Source organism: Oncorhynchus kisutch, linkage group LG17, assembly GCF_002021735.2.
Source record: "Oncorhynchus kisutch isolate 150728-3 linkage group LG17, Okis_V2, whole genome shotgun sequence".
NCBI lineage: Eukaryota > Metazoa > Chordata > Actinopteri > Salmoniformes > Salmonidae > Oncorhynchus > Oncorhynchus kisutch.
Window position 1 is genome coordinate 30,413,904 of NC_034190.2, and position 20,783 is coordinate 30,434,686.

Sequence of the window (20,783 nt, forward strand, 5' to 3'; positions counted from 1 at the left end):
GCACAAGGTGTACCTGTGTAATATATCATGCTGTTCAACCAGCTCCTTGATATGCCACACCTGTCAGGTGGATGGACTATCTAGGCAAATCACAAATACTAACAGGGATGAGGGAGCATGCAAAGCTAAGGACCCTGGGACTAAACACCTCCCTCTGCAACTGGATCCTAGATTTCCTGACAGGCTGCCCCTAGGTGGTAAGAGTAGGTAACAACACATCCTCCACGCTGATCCTCAACACAGGGGCACCTCAGAGGTGCGTGCTCAGACCCCTCCTGTACTCATGACTGCATGGCCAGGCACGACTCCAACACCATCATTAAGTTTGCCGATGACACAACAGTGGTAGGCCTGATCACCGACAATGATGAGACAGCCTATAGGGAGGAGGTCAGAGACCTAGCCTTGTGGTGCCAGGACAACAACCTCTCCCTCAACGTGATCAAGACAAAGGAGATGATTGTGGACTACAGGAAAAAGAGGACCGAGCACGCCCCTATTCTCATCGACGGGGCTGTAGTGGAGCAGGTTGAGAGCTTCAAGTTCCTTGGTGTCCACATCACCAACAAACTAACATGGTCCAAGCACACCAAGACAGTCGTGAAGAGGGCACGACAAAACCTATTCCCCCTCAGGAGACTGAAAAGATTTGGCATGGGTCCTCAGATCCTCAAAAGGTTCTACAGCTGCAACATCGAGAGGATACTGACTGGTTGCATCACTGCCTGGTAAGGCAACTGCTTGGCCTCCGACCGCAAGGCACTACAGAGGGTAGTGTGTACGGCCCAGTACGTCACTGGGGCCAAGCTTCCTGCCATCCAGGACCTCTACACCTGGTGTCAGAGGAAGGCCCTAAGGCCCTAAAAATCTTCTACTTCACGGCAAGCTGTACCGCAGCGCAAAGTCTAGGTCCAAGAGGCTTCTAAACAGTTTCTACCCCCAAGCCATAAGACTCCTGAACATCTAATCGAATGGCTACCCAGACTATTTGCACTGCCCCCCCCTTTTTACACCGCTGCAACACTCTGTTGTTATCATCTATGCATAGTCACTTTAATGACTCTACATCTATACACATATTACCTCAACCAACCGGTGCCCCCACACATTTACTCTGTACAGGTACCCCCATGTGTATAGTCTTGCTATTGTTATTTTACTGCCACTCTTTAATTACTTATACGTACTCACATTTTTTAAAACTGTATTGTTGGTTAGGAGCTCTTAAGTTAGCATTTCACTGTATTCGGAGCATGTGACTAATAAAATTAGATTTTGACGTTGACAAATTTGTGCACAAAATTTGAGAGAAGCTTTTTGTGCTTATGGAACATTCTTGGCCTCATATTTCAGCTCATTAAATAAGGAACCAACGCTTTAGATGTTGCATTGATATTTTTGTTCAGTATATTTAAGATGGATAAAATGCCTGAAGTAATTCTGGATTGATGTGCATGGCTGTTCAGGTGAGGTCCTCATTCACTGACACAAATATGTCAAGGAAAGAAATTAGATATCACACAAGTGTTAGTTTTTATGATAAAATACATTTAATTTATAGTTCAAATATTGTAGAAGCTAAGCATATGATAGATTTCTTCTTATATTTGAAGGGTTTGCTCCAACATATATTACACAATTTATTATGAAACACATGACATGAAAGAGGTTCCATGTCTTAACAATGGTTCCATTATAACGTTCAGAAATAGATATCAATTACGCATACAAATCATAATGAAGATGCAGGATGATTTAATGATCAACACCAAAACCGATTGTCACATACAGGACGACTTTGGCTTGGGCTTGAGACTGTCATCTCTCACTAGACAGACTGGTTGCTTCCGGCAACGTACCAATAATCCAGTTTAACACGTGTCTAGATGTTCCAGGGTCACATGGGACAGAAAGGATGAGTTGGAAATGGGAAGCACGTCACGTGTAACGTCACTGCCGGATCTGCTTCTAAACATGGGCAGAATTCCTGCCTGTATTTTAAACCCTGCCTTCCCAAAATAGATAAAAGAGTTGTCTATTTGAAGATGATCTTCCCCTAAACACATTTCCCCTTTCGAAACGTCAGAGAGAAGCCGACATTCTCCCCAGACCTTCTGCCGTTACGTTGCCTGACGATTCCCCCTGAACGTATTTCTGCTGCTCTATCGATTGCTACATACATTCTACATTCAGTCTGAAACTGCTATACCAAAAATCGTTTCTGTGACTTCAAAATGAGCGGCATTGTACAAAAACTCATCAGCGAATGGTTTTCTAACAAATCCAACCAATCAGAGTATCAAAGTTGATATCGTCATCATGCAGACGCATCGGTTTCTGGGATGAATCAGAACGGTCAGAATGTGTTTGGGTTCTAGAAATCATTGAGGAGGGAGGCGAATCCAGATTCATAGAGGAGAAGAAACATCAGTTGGCCGGAGTGATGTAGAAGGGTAGCCAGGCAATAGCTTAAGATGCTCCATGGTTTAGGATATCCGAGACTATGTCATCTCAGGTTTTGTTGAATGTGAAATTTCATATTACAACAATGATATTCTTTCCCTGCACTGTCTCTGTGAATAGGTTGTGCAATACAAGCCGTTCAAACGAAAACTTCCACGCCCTAAACAAACAAACATGCTCTCTTTGCCAAGCAGGTATAACAACATTTCTTAATAGCCAAGAAGGAGCTGATTTAAACAATTAGACAAGTTGAGTCAGCTATCCTCCTCAGAGAGCATGTAGAAGTTCAGAAGTGATACATGTTGCTGGTTAGAAACAAGTTGCACTAAATCATTTGTTTTTAATTCAACTATTGTATTGACCACTTTGGAGCATAGTGCCCAGCTAAAGGGCACAGTCTTTAAAAGCAACTACACCATTATTAAACCTGGGTTATTATACTGATAATAATAACAACATTTCATTTGTAGAGTGCATTTCTCAAGCTCAATTAACATAATGTAGGAGGAAAAAAACGACTAAAAACAGCATCAATACATCAAAAAGTAGAAACAAAGATCACAATGCATTAAAAAAATGACCTACTAATGAAAAAGGTAGACTTTAAGCAATCAAGCATTAGTTATTTTTTGAATGAGGAAATTGAAGCTGCCTCCTTGACATGTACAGCTAGAGCAAGATCACTTTGAGTCAAAATACAGGCCGAGATCAACAATCAGACTTAAAAATAAAAAACAGTACGTCTAAAATGTAAGCCTATTCAACATTAAACAATTAAAAACAGTTCTGTAGCAAAAAAGTTTCTGCAGCAACCTATAGGCCCAATACATTATCACTACATATTTGCTCCGCTTGAATTTAATCTTCTCAGACCATTTTGAAATTCTATACATTATTTTAAAAACGATGTATGTATATGTTCACACTGGTAATGGATCATTTGTTGTATTACTAGAGAGGCACAGCTAAGTAAGCATAATAGTTTCCTTCTATTGTTTTTACTTGATTGATGGCCCGTCTTAGTGAAGGGAGGAGCAGCGGTGAGGCTGCGTCTCACCTGACTCATTGTCCCTCCGCCCTCCTTCCCTCTGCTGAGAAAAGGGGATAAAACATGTGCGTGATAGCTCAGACACAGTGATCTGAGCGATCAAATTGGCCAGCTGTAGGCCTGCACGCTAAGAAAAGGTTCTATCTAAAAACCTAAAAGGGTTATTTGGCTGCCCTCATAGGAGAAACCTTTGAAGAAACCTTTTTGGTTCCAGGTAGAAATCTTCCGGGTTCCATGTAGAACCCTTTCCACAGAGGGTTCTACATGTAACCAAAAAGGGTTCTATCTGGAACCTAAAAGGATTCTACCTGGAACCAAAAAGGTTTATCCTATGGGGAGAGCCGAAGAACCCTTCTAGATCCCTTTTTTACAAGAGTGTATAGGTGCAATTGATTTGCTCTCTGGGCCTGCTGGGGATGTGGAGTTCAGACACATGAAATGGTTCGCTAGGGCTGCTGAATCAAGTGCACCTACCACCTACCAGCACGAAACGAATACAAAAAAAGGCACGCTTTATCGTTTTTCTTTTTATAGAAATGTTTGGTGATCAACTAGAAATGCTAGACCAGTCCATACCGATCGGCCGGTTGGTGACCCCTAAGCTAGAGCTTTCCAGTGCTGAGGGGCTGTTTTCACTTTGTCATTGTGGGGTTGTTGTGTTTAGATTGATGAGGTAAAAAAATATTGAATCAATGTTAGAATAAGGCTGTAACATAACAAAATGAGTAAAAAGTTGATGGAATACTTTCTGAATGCACTGTACTTGCTCCCAGATGGTATACTTATCCATAGATTTGGACTGAACTGTCATTTTTCTGCTGACACAAATATATACAAGGACAAATAGGGACTGTAACAAATAACTGGCAGACTGTCTAGATGCAATCAAGAGGTGGATGCAGTTGAACTTCCTGAAACTTACTTGCAGCAAAACATGTCTTGGCATATTGGCTCTAAGAGTGCATAGAGCTGGCTGAGGACATTCTCCCTTTCTCTGGATGATGACAGCATCGCAGCTTCCCCACCACCAGAATCTTTGGTGAAATCCTTTACTGTAACCTCTCATTTGAAGAACACATCCACAACATCAAGAAAGTGTCATTTTTTCATCTATGTAACATTGATTGGATCAGGGCACTGTTGTCCGCTGTGGATGCTGAGAAGCTTGTGCATGCCTTGGTAACATCTCATCTTGACTTCTGCAATGAACTGCTGGCAGGAATCCCAGTAAGGCTCCTGTCTCAACTCCAGATGATCAAGAATGCAGCTGCGAGAATAATCTCACATACCACCCCAGAAAAATAACACCTGATTTATTCAACCTCCCATGGCTGCCTGTTCAATATAGGATCAAATTTAAGATCATTCTGCTCACCTTTTAAGGTCCTCAAGGATGATGCACCTAAATACATATGCCAACTTCTAGAGAACTATTCCCCAGCACGCACTCTACGATCATCAGGCTCAAACAGCCTGGTCATACCGGCCACAACCCTGCACAGCATGAGTGACAGGAGATCCTCACATGTGGTCCCTCAGCACTGGAATGCTCTAGCTTAGGGGTCACCAACTGGTCGATCTCCAAAGCATTTCTATCTTTAAAAAACCCAACGATAAATGCGTTTATTTTTTTTGTATTCATTTCGCGCTGGTAGGTGGTAGGTGCACTTGATTCAGAAGCATTTAAGAATAAGGCTATAATGTAACAAAATGTGGAAAAGTCAATGGGTCTGAATACTTTCCAAAAGCACTGTATGTAGAGAACAGGAGTGGCCTCAGAACAGAACAGAGCCCTGTGGCTGTGGCAAGGTTTGATTTATAATTGGCAAGTGCCACAAATGATCGTTTATCAGTCAGCTAGCAGCTAAAGTATTTGCCCAAGGTCTTTAGTCTGTTGATGAGAAAGTCATGATTCACAGTGTCAAAGGCTGCTGTCATGTCCAGAACAAAAGGAAGCCAGAGTCTCCATCATCAGCTGCCTCTGTGATCTGCCATGCACGGAAGCCGGGCTGGAAGGATTCAAGGAGACTGTTGGTTGAAAGGTAGTTCTGTAGCTGTATTGAGACCACACATTCAATGATCTTTGATAGAAAGAGCAGGTTGAAAATGTCTAATTGTGTTGGGGTTTGGGGTCAAGTCCAAGGTTTCTCAACGTAGGTGTAATGAAGACAGTTTTCAGGGAATTAGGCACAGTACCTGAATCAAGAGATTCATTTATGAGTTTGGTTATAGTTGGACTGAGAAGAGTGAGGCTGGATTTCATAAGTGCTGTGAGATAGAGATGGGTATGAGTACTCGAGTACTCGAACTGACATCAAAACTCAATCTTTAACCAGGGATAAAACATTTTGGAGTCTTGAAGACATCGTTAATTTGCTTTGACTCTAGTGTTACATTTGCACATGTGCATTTGCGGGACACAAAAAATAAACCAAGCATCACACAGTTCTGCTCCCTAAATACCCTTTCCCCTCAGTGTCTCAATTGCATTTCAATGTCCCAACTTGTAACGGCAGATTTCCTCCTCTTCGTCTGAAGAGGAGTAAGGATCGGACCAAGATGCGGCGTGATAAGTGTTCATGACGATTTTAATAACAAAAGCACTGAACACTATGAAATACAAAAACAATAAAATACGTGAAATAACAAAAAACAGACACGGAAACAAACACCCACAAACCAACAGTTGAAACCCAGGCTTCCTAAAATATGGTTCTCAATCAGGGACAACGATAAACAGCTGCCTCTGATTAAGAACTATATCAGGCCAAACACAGAAATAGAAGAAACATAGAAACACAAACAGACTGCCCACCCCAACTCCCGCCCTGACCATACTGAATAAAGACAAAACAAAGAAAATAAAGGTCAGAACGTGACCACCAAAGGTGTGGGGGGGGGGGGGGGACTCCGGCAGCTCCTGGCTGGGAAACTCCGGCAGCTCCGGGCTGTCTGGCGGGAGACTCCGGCAGCTCCGGGCTGGCTGGCGGGAGACTCCGGCAGCTCCGGGCTGGCTGGCGGAAGACTCCGGCAGCTCCGGGCTGGCTGGCGGGAGACTCCGGCAGCTCCGGGCTGGCAGACGGGAGACTCCGGCAGCTCCGGGCTGGCAGACGGGAGACTCGCAGCTCCGGGCTGGCAGACGGGAGACTCTGGCAGCTCCGGACAGACGGGAGACCCTGTAGGCAGAAAACGGAGAGACAGTCTGGTGCGGGGTGCTGCCACCGGAGGGCTGGTGCGTGGAGGTGGCACTGGGTAGACCGGACCGTGCAGGTGTACTGGAAATCTTGACCACCTAGCCTGCCCAACCTTACCTGGTTGAATGCTCCCGGTAGCCAGGCCAGTGCGGCGAGGCCCAAGGAGACGCACTGGAGACCAGATGCGTAGAGCCGACTTCATGGCACCTGGCTCGATGCCCACTCTAGCCCGGCCGATACGAGGAGCTGGAATGTACCGCACTGGGCTATGCACCCGCACTGGGGACACCGTGCACTCCACAGCATAACACAGTGCCTGCCCGGTCCCTCTCGCTCTTCGGTAAGCACAGGAAGTTGGCGCAGGTCTCCTACCTGACTTCGCCACACTCCCTGTGTGCCACCCCCCAATACATTTGTGAGGCTGACTCTCGGGCTTCCAACCGCGCCGCCGTGCTGCCTCCTCATACCAGCGCCTCTCTGCCTTCGCTGCCTCCAGCTCTGCTTTGGGGCGGCGATATTCCCCTGGCTGTTTCCAGGGTCCTCTCCCATCTAGATTTTCCTCCCAAGTCCATGAGTCCTGTATCTTCGGTCGCTGTTGCCCATTACCACACCGCTTGGTCCTCTGGTGGTGGGTGTTTCTGTAATGGCAGATTTCCTCCTCTTCATCTAAAGAGGAGTAAGGATCGGACCAAGACGCAGCGTGATAAGTGTTCATGACGATTTTAATAACAAAAGCACTGAACACTATGAAATACAAAAACAATAAACAAATACGTGCAATAACAAAACCGAAACAGTACCGTGTGGTGAAAAACACGGAAACAAACACCCACAAACCAACAGTGAAACCCAGGCGGCCTAAATATGGTTCTCAATCAGGGACAACGATAAACAGCCTCCTCTGATTTGAGAACCATATCAGGCCAAACACAGAAATATAAAAAAACATAGAAACAAACATAGACTGCCCACCCCAACTCACGCCCTCACCATACTAAATAAAGACAAAACAAAGGTCAGAACGTGACACAACTGCTCACTCTACACACTTGTGCTGATAAATGCTTAAAAAACATATTTAACTAATGGGATACACAAGCAAAATTCCAAATGGAATGGTTGATTGAAGTAGGGAAATATGTGTTTCAACAATGAGCTGCAGTTTTGGAATGATTGGGTCATTTTCCACTAAGGCCACTTTGCGGTTGTAACTAGTTACCATAGACAGTAAGTAAAATGTCGAAATATTATAAAAAGTCATGAATTTAAAAGGTTTGTCATAATGTTAACAGTGTAGTTAAAGTTAGTGTTAAGGGTTAGGTTTATTAATCAGATTCTAAGACCAAAATTGTAGAAAGAGGCAGGGTTTATAACTTTGCGATCTGTGAGTGGCATTTAAAGTAAGCCTAGATTATTACCCCTCTAAAGATAGACAGGATCCACATGGATAATATGCAAAAACATTTGTTTGATAAAGACCAAGAGAGCATTTTCATCACAATCAATAAGCCTAGGCCTACACACAAAACAAAATTCGTGGCCATAATTCATCCCCTTGAGTGTTCACTGAAGTACTGTCCATTTGGGGCAATTTAATCCATTTAGAAAATTCCAAGGAACAGACATAATAAACTAAATCTAAGATATGTATATCGAAAGGAGATTTTGGTTTGTAACCCTGAATAATGTCTTTCAACTTGCCAAATTGACCTTGTTTCAAATGATCACTCTGAGAATAACTGTTCAAGAAGAGAGATGTGAACCACTTCACACTGTTCTGTTCTATTCCCTTATATTACATCATGTTTTTACTATAAAATAGGTGTCTTGACTGTGATAAGGGCTCTGGAAATATGAGCGTCTTGTCAGCTAAACTAACAAAACAAGGCTTTGCCATTGCACAGCCATAAGCTTCTACAAGCAAACGACACACTGCTGAGGTTAATACCTTTTTGTTCCAGGATATAACCAGTTGATATTGCAGTTTCAATAAATGAATCTTCAATGGCACTTGTTTTTTCATTGAAGCAATATATAGTACCAGTCAAAAGTTTGGACACACCTACTCATTTAAGGGTTTCTCTCTATTTTCTACACTGTAGATTAATAGTGAAGACATCAAAACTATGAAATAACACATATGGGATCATGAATCAAGTATCCACCCTTTGCCTTGATGACAGCTTTGCACACTCTTGGCATTCTCTCAACCAGCTTCACCTGGATTGCTTTTCCAACAGTCTTGAAGGAGTTCCCACATATGCTGACCACTTGTTGTCTGCTTTTCATTCACTCTGCCGTCCAGCTCAACCATTTTTTAATTGGGTTGAGGTCAGGTGATTGTGGAGGCCAGGTCATCTGACACATAACTCCATCACTCTCCTTCTTGGTCAAATAGCCCTTACACAGCTGATACGTTCCTATTCATTCCCACTATGCCTGTAGAATAGGAAATTAAATGAATTGTTATGATTACTGGATGAAATTAAACACCATTCAGACCAGCCTTCCTGATTAAACTTTCGTAAACTAAATTACTCCATTGTCACTTAAATCAGGCATTCGGTTTAGGAGGGCAATAGACCACAATTGGCACTGCATTTTCAGTAGTAGTAATCCATTTATAAACGAAGCATTCAAATGAGGCTGGGTTCTCTATTGGAATTCCCTTTACTTGCAATTTTGATGAACAGATCATTGCTATCCCAACTTCTCGGTGGCCAGTGTTGCGAGGCTGAGCAATGTGCTGAAAGCCAAGGGCTGTGGCCTGGTTTAATCATTTGGTTGTTGCAAAGTCTCTGTCAAGCACAGCAAATAATACATTTGATCAACAATGAAATCAGCCAAATGGGGAGATTGATATATTAGCAGAGGGTCATCTGCAGTTTTTTGTACTCTGTTTGTGATCAGTATTTGCTGGGGTTGCGTATGCTGACTCTTTGCCAAGGTCCCTGACCAAATAGATGAAAGCAGAGTAGACTGAGCATTTGTTAGATTGGTGAGGGGCCCTGTATAGCTTCTTCTGATTGGATGAGGCTCCTGCTGCAAGAGTGGACGGCTGCAGGTGGTCGGAGTGGCTGACCATGCTCCATTCTCTCAGGGGAGTTTCTAGGTCGGCAGACAGCCTGTGCATAGGTCAACCTGCCTGGCTGTGGCTCCTTTTGCAGGTTTGGGGCTGCCATGGAGGGCAGAAGTGGCCCAGTATCCAGTCTCTGCATAGGGCCTCTGGGTCTGTGAACGGTTTGGGTGTAGCTCAGTCTACCTGGATGCAGTTCTTGGGAGGGAAGAAATGGAGGGTGGTGTTGGGGGCGGTGTTTCTGGCTGTTCTCCAGCCTCTGTTAGGATCCTGTAGATACGGGTCTGGAGGAGCGTCTGGATTGTCTCAGGGAGTTGGAAGCTTCTCAGATCAAAAAGGCAAAAGCTAAAAATAAAAATGTTAAAAGCAAAGGGCAACGGTAAACCTATACCAGCACTCTTTATAAATACAGGCCCTGTTTTGTTTTTTAAGAATGTATCTCTCACACGATGGTGGTCACTTTCCGTCATATAATGTCAAGTGATTTAAGCATCTGAAAAATCTTCCTTGAGTCATTCTTGAGATAGGTGTGTGAGTGGGATTGAGGACTGTGAAACAGACTTGGTACTCACTTCAGGCCACAGAGCAAACAATATTTTACTTAAAACATTGTAATAATTATAATAATATTGAAATAAATCAATACAATATACAGTACATTTACAAGTTCATTCCACATGGCTCAAAAGTTAGGTAAATTAAAGGAAAGATTAATCCATTTTGATTTGTTACATAATGTTTGGTCATCTGAGCAATGCATGTTATATCGATTCCCAGGTTCATTTCATGTTTTCATGTGTATCTGAGCTCTCGTCGTTCACTCAGGCAGAAAATACAGGCGGTATGATGCAAAATGCATCATATGATACAAAGCGCATCATACCGGCTATTTTTCTGCATTTTGAAAGTTGTTTATCTTGCAAAGTTGATCACAGACATGCAAAACATTTTGGGACTGTATCAAGTGTGGACTAATGAATCAAATACCAAAATATAGTTTTGAGTGGATTTGTCCTTTAAGTTCAGTGAAGCAAATGTATTGCTATATCAAATACTGAAACACATTTTGAAATGTAAAACAATTGGCTGAAAACCAACAATGTTATTATATTCACACACAGATTCACCTGTCAATATTTTGTCCCACCCGTTTCTCATATTGTCCCTCCCAAAAGATTTGTACATCACCTGCAAGGCATGACAAAATTTGTGGCGTCAGAACACCTAACTAGTTTTCACCTGACCAGTTTTCTTACCAAATTAGTATCAAAGGAAAAAACAAAGATGGTATTAGCCTAAAGACCTCCCACATAAATTTACCTGCCCATTTTGTGTTCCTCCCTTATTTAATATTATCTCTTGTGCTTCCCAAAATATTTTAGTTACAGGCAAGACAAGAACTTTGGAATCAGATCAGCTCTGAAGTGATTTAACTAGTAACTACAGATACATTGGCATGACCGTATGCATTGTGAAAAGTTAGATTTCCCAAAAAACATTTAGAACAGAACTAGACAGATGATGAGCTTTTAGAATAGAGGCATATTGTGAATGTTTTTGTCATAGGCAAATTCCTTCCTCAATTGATATTTGTTGAATTTAAAGGAATAAGGAGGCTGGCAGTGGTGTTTGTTGTAGGTAAGTAATATTAGTTTTTTTTACAGTATATAAATGGAACTTGGCGGTAACAGTTTACTTACATGTTTTTTAAAAGCATATCAAATTATAATTTCACCCTGCAAAAAATACAACGCTAATGTGGATTTGACTATTATTTTATGTATTATGTGCTATATTTTAAAAACCCTCCACTTTTGATGAACTACACCTATTACTGTCACAAAATAAGTATAGAATTCAGAGTGAATTTCTGGGCACTTGCAGACCAATTGAAAACGTAACATTACTTTAGCTCTTTTATAAAGTAACACGATTGAAGTGATGCAAAATTAGGCTGATTTCTCATACATTTTTAACACAAATGTTTATTTTACTGTGAAATTTCACCAGGATGTAAAGTGCCCTCGGAAAATATTCAGACCCGTTGACTGCTTACACATTTAGTTAAGTTACAGCCTTATTCTAAAATGGATTAAATATGTATTTTTTTCTACAAACACAATCTACGAACAACACCCCATAATGACACAGCGAAAACAGGTTTTTAGATTTGTTTCATTTATTTAAAACAGAAATACCTTATTTACATAAGTATTCAGCCTCTTTGCAATGAGACTCGAAATTGAGCTCAGGTGCATCCTGTTTCTATAATGGCTGCAGTATTGAAGGTCCCCAAGAACACAGTGGCCTCCATCATTCTTAAATGGAAGACATTTGAAACCTCCAAGACTCTTCCTAGAGCAATTGGGGGAGAAGGGCCTTGGTCAGGGAGGTGCCCAAGAACCCGATGGTCACTCTGACAGAGCTCTAGAGTTCCTATGTGGAGATGGGAGAACCTTCCAGAAGGACAACCATCTCTGCAGCACTCCACCAATAAGGCCTTTATGGTAGAGTTACCAGACAGAAGCCACTCCTCAGTAAAAGGCACGTGACATCCCGCTTGGAGTTTGCCAAAAGGCACCTATAGATTCTCAGAACATGAGATACAAGATTCTCTGATCTGATGAAACCAATATTGAACTCCTTGGCCTGAATGCCAAACAGCACGTCTAGAGGAAACTTGGCACAATCACTACGGTGTAGGACGGTGGTGGCAGCATCATGCTGTGGGGATGTTTTTCAGCGACAGGGACTGGGAGACTAGTTAGGATCGAGGCAAAGATGAATGGAGCAAAGTACAGAGAGAACCTTGATGAAAACTTTCTCCAGAGTGCTCAGGACTTCAGACAGGGGCAAATGTTCACCATCCACCAGGACAACGACCCTAAGCACACAGCCAAGACAATGCAGCAGTGGCTTCGGGAAAAGTCTCTGAATGTCCTTGAGTGGCCCAGCTAGAGCCCAAAATGTAACCCGATAGAACATCTCTGGAAAGACCTGAAAATAGCTGTGCAGCAATGCGCTCTTCCAAACTGACAGAGCTTGAGAGGATCTGCAGAGAATAATGAGAGAAACTCCCTAAATACAGGTGTGCCAATCTTGTAGTGTCATACCCAAGAAGACTAAATTCTGTAATCACTTCTGGGCTGCTTCTGCAAAGTACTGAGTAAAGGGTCTGAATACTTATGTAAATGTAATATTTCTGTAAATCATAAATCAGCAACAACAACAAAAAACAACAACAAAAAAACAGTTTTTTGCTTTGTCATTATGGGATATTGTGTGTAGATTGAGGGGGAAAGACACAATTTAATACATTTTAATATAAGGCTGTAGCAAAATGATGAAAAGTTCAAATGGTCTGAATACTTTCCAAAGGCCCTGTTTATGTTTACAGCAGTTATAGTCGGTTATCAATCTGATGGCCTTAAGATAGAAGCTGTTTCTCGGTCCCAGCTTTGATGCACCTGGACTGACCTCGCCTTCTGGATGGCAGTTATAGTCGGTGTTGTGAAATAATTCACACCCTAGCAAAGTTTTCATTTTATTCTACAAAAGCTACTTTACAAAGAAGTATCGGAAATGTTTTAACTGAGATGTCTTGATTGCATTCACCCCCCTTGATATGTCATACCATATTTAAGTCTGGATTCTATTCAAATCAAATCAAAGTTTATTTGTCACGTGCGCCGAATACAACAGGTGTAGTAGATCTTACAGTGAAATGCTTATTTACAGGCTCTAACCAATAGTGCAAAAAAGGTATTATCGCTAAAGTTCTGAGCTGTAGCACGATTGGAATTTAAAGACAATGTTCCCATGTTTGCAGGATGCATTAACGGTAAACTCTGCATACGCTAAATTGAAAGTCACCTTTCTAGCATTTAGTCACCTTTCTAGCACCTTTCTAGCATTTAATCTAGCATTTAGTTCAGGTGCAAATGTTTCCTTACCAAGTTACACATTTAGTTGAATGCAGTCTGTCACAGTAGTGGTTAAAGGATAAGTAAAAACATTTACAACCAAAACTCTATTTGGTTGTTTTTTGGTGATTTAACGTTTTTGAGAAACTTACCCCAAACAGAAAATCACTTCCTTATCCTGGTTGCGTAGTATGGTGACCTGAAAAAACATGAACAATGGCTCCAAAAACACCTAAATATGTCCTTTTAGAGACAGCTCTCAGTATAGTGATGCAGGTCTTTAGATGTTGTACACTTGAAATTGTGTCATTCCGAACTTGATCTGCAATGTCATATTCCCTTTTGTGCAACGTGTGCCATTTCCCTTATCCAGCTGTTCCATTCTCTGTGCAGCCTGCTGCAACAGATAACTGCCAAAATTAAGAAAACACCATAACAAAGTGTCTTAAAAGGGCGTGGGCCACCTCGAGCCGCCAGAAAAACTTAAATGCGCTTGGCATAGATTCTACCAGTGTCTGGAACTTCCTGTGTAGAAGCACACCATGCTTTCAATATACTTTCTATCTCTCATGTGTTTCCTTTATTTTGGCAGTTACCTGTAGAATGGACAGAGAAGTATTGCTCCAGTCGCAATAAAATGTCATATAACATTGCAGATAAAGTTCAGAATAACCTGCATCGCTATACTGAGAGATTTGCAGTTTAAAAGTATGCATTTGGTTGTTTTTGGAGCCTTTGTTTATGTTTTTTGGGGTCCCCATATTACACAAGGATGAGGAAGTAATTTACTGTTTCGGTTAAGTTTTCAAAAAAATGTGAAATCACTAAACACATATCTTGCCCCTTCTATAGCATTCCATTTACATAAACAACAAATTTGTTTGTAAAAAAAAAAAAATGGAATATGACCGACCTGTCAATCTAATTTATATGTTTTTTTCTATTCAGAAAACAACTGCATGAACTGAGTTCAGAATGAAGACTCAGAATCTGACAGCTACTTTTTTCACCATGGGTATGTAGTACACTGTATTTCCTTCTTTGTTCATTTTTACATAACACATTTTGCAACTCAAACCTGAATAGATATTCATGATGTGTTGTCACGGATTAATTTAAATAATCCCAACAATGTACAATTTAAAAGGGCAGGAAGGTGATAAAATAGTCCATATCCCTTTGGATAAAGCATATGATTGTTCAAGAACATAGATACAAAATCCAAATAAAAACTTTATAAAATGTTTTAATTGATGAATATTTCATGGAGACAGTTTTGCGTGTTTCCTAGTTTACTGTAACAACCCAATGAAGAAAAAAAATATTATCACACTGCTGAATGTCATTTCCTTACATTGCTGTATGGAAAAATGTGCCATCATGTAAACAAACAAACAAAAAATGTGTGTGCTAATCTTAATAAAGTGTAAGTAATGTTCAGTAACACTTTACTGTAGGTGGTGTGGTATATGGCCAATATACCACGCTTAGGGCTTTGTTTTCGCACAACGCAACGCAGAGTGCCTGGATACAACCCTTAGCCGTGGTATATTGGTCATATATCACAAACCCCCAAGGTGCCTAATTTCTATTATAAACTGGTTACCAATGTAATTAGAGTAGTAAAAATGAATGTTTTGTCATACCCATAGTATACAGTCTGATAGACCACGGCTGTCAGCCAACCAGCATTGAGGGCTCAAACCACCAGTTTATAAAACACATTATAACATTAGTCGTACCCTGACATGCGTAGTTTTAAATAGTTATGTGTAATGGAATAAGATGTTGCAAAAGTAGTTACAATGTGTGTTATAGATGACTGTTCATCCTGTTGTCATATGCTCTAATGTCAACTGTTAATAATAACTGCTATAACACTGTCTCCATGAAAAATGTCATATGTTATTACATGCTACAGTATATAAGAGTCTAAATACCAGCTGTTATAACAAGGTGTTATGTCACTTGCCAACCTCTGTGTCAGATTATTACATTGAATGGAATTATGTGTGTGTCATTCAAAACCATGCCATATGCCATTATAAATTGTGCACAGACAGACACCTTGTTATTAATTAGAGGTGTTATAAAGCAGCTATGAATGTTCTTGTACCACAAGATGAGTTGCGAATCACAAAACATGACCATTTCAAGGATATCAAAGAAACATGGGAAAAAGGGAGCACAGATGTATTTAGAATGTTTTATTTAGACAACGAGACAATGAACTTCTTTAAGTTGTACAAACTGGACCATGTCCAGGTATAAACCCAAAAAGTATCCCGCTTTCAATGACGTTCAGCTTATAAAGGCTTCATAAAGCCTTCATAATACCTTCATAAGCACTACATAAATGTGTTACAAAACATCTATAATCGTATGTCATGTTTTATAAAGGGTTAAATGTGGCATAACTGTGTGACAATCACTCATGTTGAATATGATATAAACATGTGCTTCATAAAGGATGGCATGCACTCTAAAGTGATGTTATGTTAGTCACATTACACCTAATCTCATTCCCAGACACTTCCGCCCAAATGAACAGAAGGTCTGGAGGACCAACACATCAAACATGTCCTTCATTAGTTAGGTCTAAATTCTAATTTTAAGAAGATAAATTGTGGAAATGGGCAGGATTTAACAATAATTATGCATTTCTGACTGTGTTAAGTAGTGACAATGTCAAATACTTTACTCGGTAAGGTCACTCCTATAGAATTCTATTGTCAATCCTACAAAGCCCAACTTTGAATGGTTGATATCCCAGGCTTATATGTGCTGTGTGTTTAATAGCCTAGGGACGACATTTTACCCTTACACTTACACTTTACCCTTACACTTACCTTGATGAAAGCCCCCATACTAAAGACATTGATAGTGTCTTTCCTCTGGAACCAAGATATGTGTACTGATGTTCCTCAGTACACAATCACCCACACAACAACATAAGTTTTGCAGGTCTATCAACCCATTTAAATAGCTCTCACACCCTACAGTAACCTATGATCATGAGATAACCTTCATTAATCAGCACAGGGTTAATAACCAATTTATTTACACTTTTGTTCAGTATCCTGTAATACTTAGATTGAAGTGAGACACCTTTGGTCATTCATAAAACATCCATAAAGAGTCTGTATTGTATGACACTGTACTTAATTTAAAGTCAGACACCTTCGGTCATTTATAACACATACATAAATGCCATATATCATATGGCGCTGTACTTAAAATTAAGTCAGACACCTTTGGTCATTCATAACACATACATAAAGGCTTAATTAATGATGCAAACACAAATGTATTAACACTTAGGGAATTATCACTAACAGTTCAAACAAATAATCATTAAAGACATTTAAACCATACATTTCCTTTTATTTGTACTTTTTTTTAAACAATTCAAATACATTAAGTTTCAAAAAGTCACACAGGGCTGTGAATATTGTAGCTAGTCCCTGAGCTGGTGGTGAATTGCCTCTTGCCTCTTCCTGCTGGAGGTACTGCATGTTGGTTCCAACCTTAAAAGTAACAACAAAGAAAATTAGCATGTCTGTTCGGAAATGCCTTTGTCACACAATCTGGATAATGGCATTTCTGTGTTGCGCCAGAAACTCTAAAAGGTGAGGCTTAATTAAATGTGTATTATTATATTCCTCTATCATTTACAAACCTCATGACGTGACTATGAGACATGGCTGTATCTAAGGAGATTCGTATTTAGCTGAGCCTGCTAGGTAGCTACATTTTGGCAGTGGTGGAAAAAGTACTCAATTGTCATACTAAAAAGAAAATGATTCAAGTTAAAGTGGAAGACAACCAGTACAATACTACTTGAGTAACAAAAGTAAAAGTATAGAAAGAGGAGTGGGAGGCCACGGTGCACAACTGAGCAAGAGAACAAGTACATTAGAGTGTCTAGTTTGAGAAACATACGCCTCCCAAGTCCTCAACTGGCAGCTTCAATAGTTGTAAATGACTATTGTAGCTGAAAACGGCTCGCAAAACACCAGTCTCAACATCAACAGTGAAGATGCGACTCCGGGATGCTGGCCTTATAGGCAGAGTGTCCAGTGTCCAGTGTCTGTGTTCTTTTGCCCATCTTAATCTTTTCTTTTTATTGGCCAGTCTGAAATATGGCTTTTTCTTTGCAATTCTGCCTAGAAGGCCAGCACCCCGGAGTCGCTTCTTCACTGTTGACGTTGAGACTGGTGCTTTGCGAGCCGTTTTCAGCTACAATAGCCATTTACAACATTATCAATGTCTACACCATATATCTGATCAATTTTATATTATTTTAAATGGACAAAAAAAAGTGTTTTCTTTCAAAAACAAGGACATTTCTAAGTGACACCACACTTTTGAATGGTAGTCTATGTATATGTTCACATTGCTTTTTTAAAATTGATTTCCCAACGTTTTATGTCACTGTAAATAAGAATGTGTTCTTAACTGACGTGCCTAGTTTAAATAAAAAATAAATAAAAAGAAGACTGTCATCCATACCTTCCTAGGACCCCGTAAACGTCCCCTTTCAAATAAACGTATTAATGCCTCCCTCTGGAGGTCGGATGCATCATTACATTGATTTATATCACTTCACTGCAATGTTACTTCAAACAGGTGGTCCTTACAAAACACTTACCCAGCTTGACTGCCTTAGGGCACAGACATGGCAAAGCAATAGCTGAATTTGTCTAGAGCAGGCAAATATAAATATATAACTGTCATAGCCCTACAATAAAGAATATGACCTGCACACTTTCTTACACCTAAGTGTAAGTGAAGAAGTCATTTAACATCAGACGCAGACATATAGCATATGTTCAGGACGACACAATACAAGTCCTTTACTTAGCCCTTCTCCCCTTGTCGATAAGAGGGACACACTGTTTAAATAGTTGATTTAGACGTTCACAAATGTAACAGATTTTGACAATCACTAATGTCATGACATGTCTGGTTAAGTAATAAAGAATGTAAAATATTTTGGGTAGATGTTTCTAAAAATGGATTATAACTACATATGGACATATTATAATGTTTGAAAAAGCTTATTCATTCACATATTTGTGTGTGTTATTATATTTTATTGTGTACTAGATCATACGTGTTACATAAATAAACAATTCCAGGTGAAAGCCAAAGGTCATAGCTTTCAAAAGTCATAGCGAAACAGTGCAACACGTCTATCAGCTCAACTGGTTAACTGCTACAAAGTAATATAATTACAACAAATCAAGGTTAACTTATTTGTTTTCGCTGTCCAGTGGTGCATTTGATTTGCAAACTCATCACATGATCAGTGTCCCCGTCAGCAACACTAAAAATGTATTTCCAGATCACGGAATTTCAGAAATGTTCTAAATAAAAGTCCCCCACGTAGTAGTAGAAAAGTGTCAATAATCATATGAAAAATAATTGTTTACACATTAACAATGTTTCATATGTGTTCATTTTTAAGTGACATTTGTTTAAATTTGGGTTTTGTTCCAAAATAAAATAAATGCTCCCAATGCGAATCCCTGTATACGGAATAGTGTACATATTGGCTTTAGAGCAAGAACTATTCTGGGTGCCGCAGTAAAAGTATTGTAGAAAATATTCAGTATGGTCTGTAGAATGTATACAGTATATGGTGTCATTTCATGGGGCTCTGAATAATTAAAATCAAATCAAATTTGGAGTGTTACTGACCTTATACTCCACCCATTCCATTTGCAACGAATCACATCACGTGTGCTTACTGAAAACCCGCTAACCAAACAACAGTGCAGGACATGCTCACTGAATTAAAGGGCAACTACACTCAAAAGTAATACCCTGATGTGGTTTATGCATTGTTCTGAATTTTGATCTAATGTTGTTGTTTTTCTATAATAAAAAAAAGTGTGAAAAAAACAGAAACAAATAGGGGAAATCCGAAACCTGGAAAAACAAAACCAAGAAAATGGAATTTGGGAAAAAAACAACTATCCCTACAACAACAAAAGCCTAAATAAGTTCAGGAGTAAAAACATCACATAACACATAATCACATAATAAGTTGCATGGACTCACTCTGTGTGCTATAATAAATCAAATCAAATTTTATTGGTCACATACACATGGTTAGCAGATGTTATTGTGAGTGTTGCGAAACGCTTGTGCTTCTAGTTCCGACAGTGCAGCCACATCTAACAAGTAATCAAGCAATTCCACAGCAACTACCTAATACACATAAATCTAAGTAAAGGAATGGAATAAGAATATATAAATGTATGGGTGAGCAATGACTGAGCGGCATAGGCAAGATGCAATAGATGGTATAAAATACAATATATACATACTATGAGATGAGTAATGCAAGATATGTAAACATTATTAAAGTGGCATTATTAAAGTGACTAGTGATCCTTTTATTAAAGTGGCCAAGGATTTCAAGTCTGTATGTAGGCAGCAGCCTCACTGTGTTAGTGATGGCTGTTTATCAATCTGATGGCCTTGAGATAGAAGCTGTTTCTCGGTCCCAGCTTTGATGCACCTGGACTGACCTCGCCTTCTGGATGGTAGTGGGGTGAACAGGCAGTGGCTCGGGTGGTGGTTGTCCTTGCTGATAATTTTGGCCTTCCTGTGACACCGGGTGTTGTAGGTGTCCTGGAGGGCGGGTAGTTTGGAAGACCCATTTGTGACCAAAATTTAAATTCCTGACTGATGTCTTGAGATGTTGCTTCAATATATCCACATCATTTTCCTGCCTCATGATGCCATCTATTTTGTGAAGTGCACCAGTCTCTCCTACAGCAAAGCACCCCCACAACATGATGCTGCCACTCCCGTGCTTCACGGTTGGGATGGTGTTATTCGGCTTGCAAGCCTCCCCCTTCTTGCTCCAAACTTAACGATGGTCATTATGGCCAAACAGCTCTATTTTTGTTTCATCAGACCAGAGGACATTTCTCAAAAAAGTACGATCTTTGTCCCCATGTGCAGTTGCAAACCGTAGTCTGGCTTTGTTATGGTGGTTTTGGAGTAGTGGCTTCTTCCATGTGAGCGGCCTTTCAGGTTATGTCGATATAGAACTCGTTTTTACT

The 20,783-nt window shown here is 40.3% G+C and overlaps 1 protein-coding gene across 1 annotated transcript in view; it reads left to right on the plus strand.

Moving 5' to 3' along the window:
- The first annotated feature begins 11,186 nt into the window (after positions 1-11,186).
- LOC116354387 (mucin-19-like) overlaps positions 11,187-20,783 on the plus strand; it is a 30,995-nt gene continuing 21,398 nt past the window's right edge. Inside the window, exons 1-2 of the mRNA XM_031793537.1 lie at positions 11,187-11,419; positions 14,653-14,719. Of these exons, the coding sequence (XP_031649397.1) occupies positions 14,680-14,719 (40 nt within the window). The 5' untranslated portion in view covers positions 11,187-11,419; positions 14,653-14,679. The remainder of the gene's footprint in view (positions 11,420-14,652; positions 14,720-20,783) is intronic.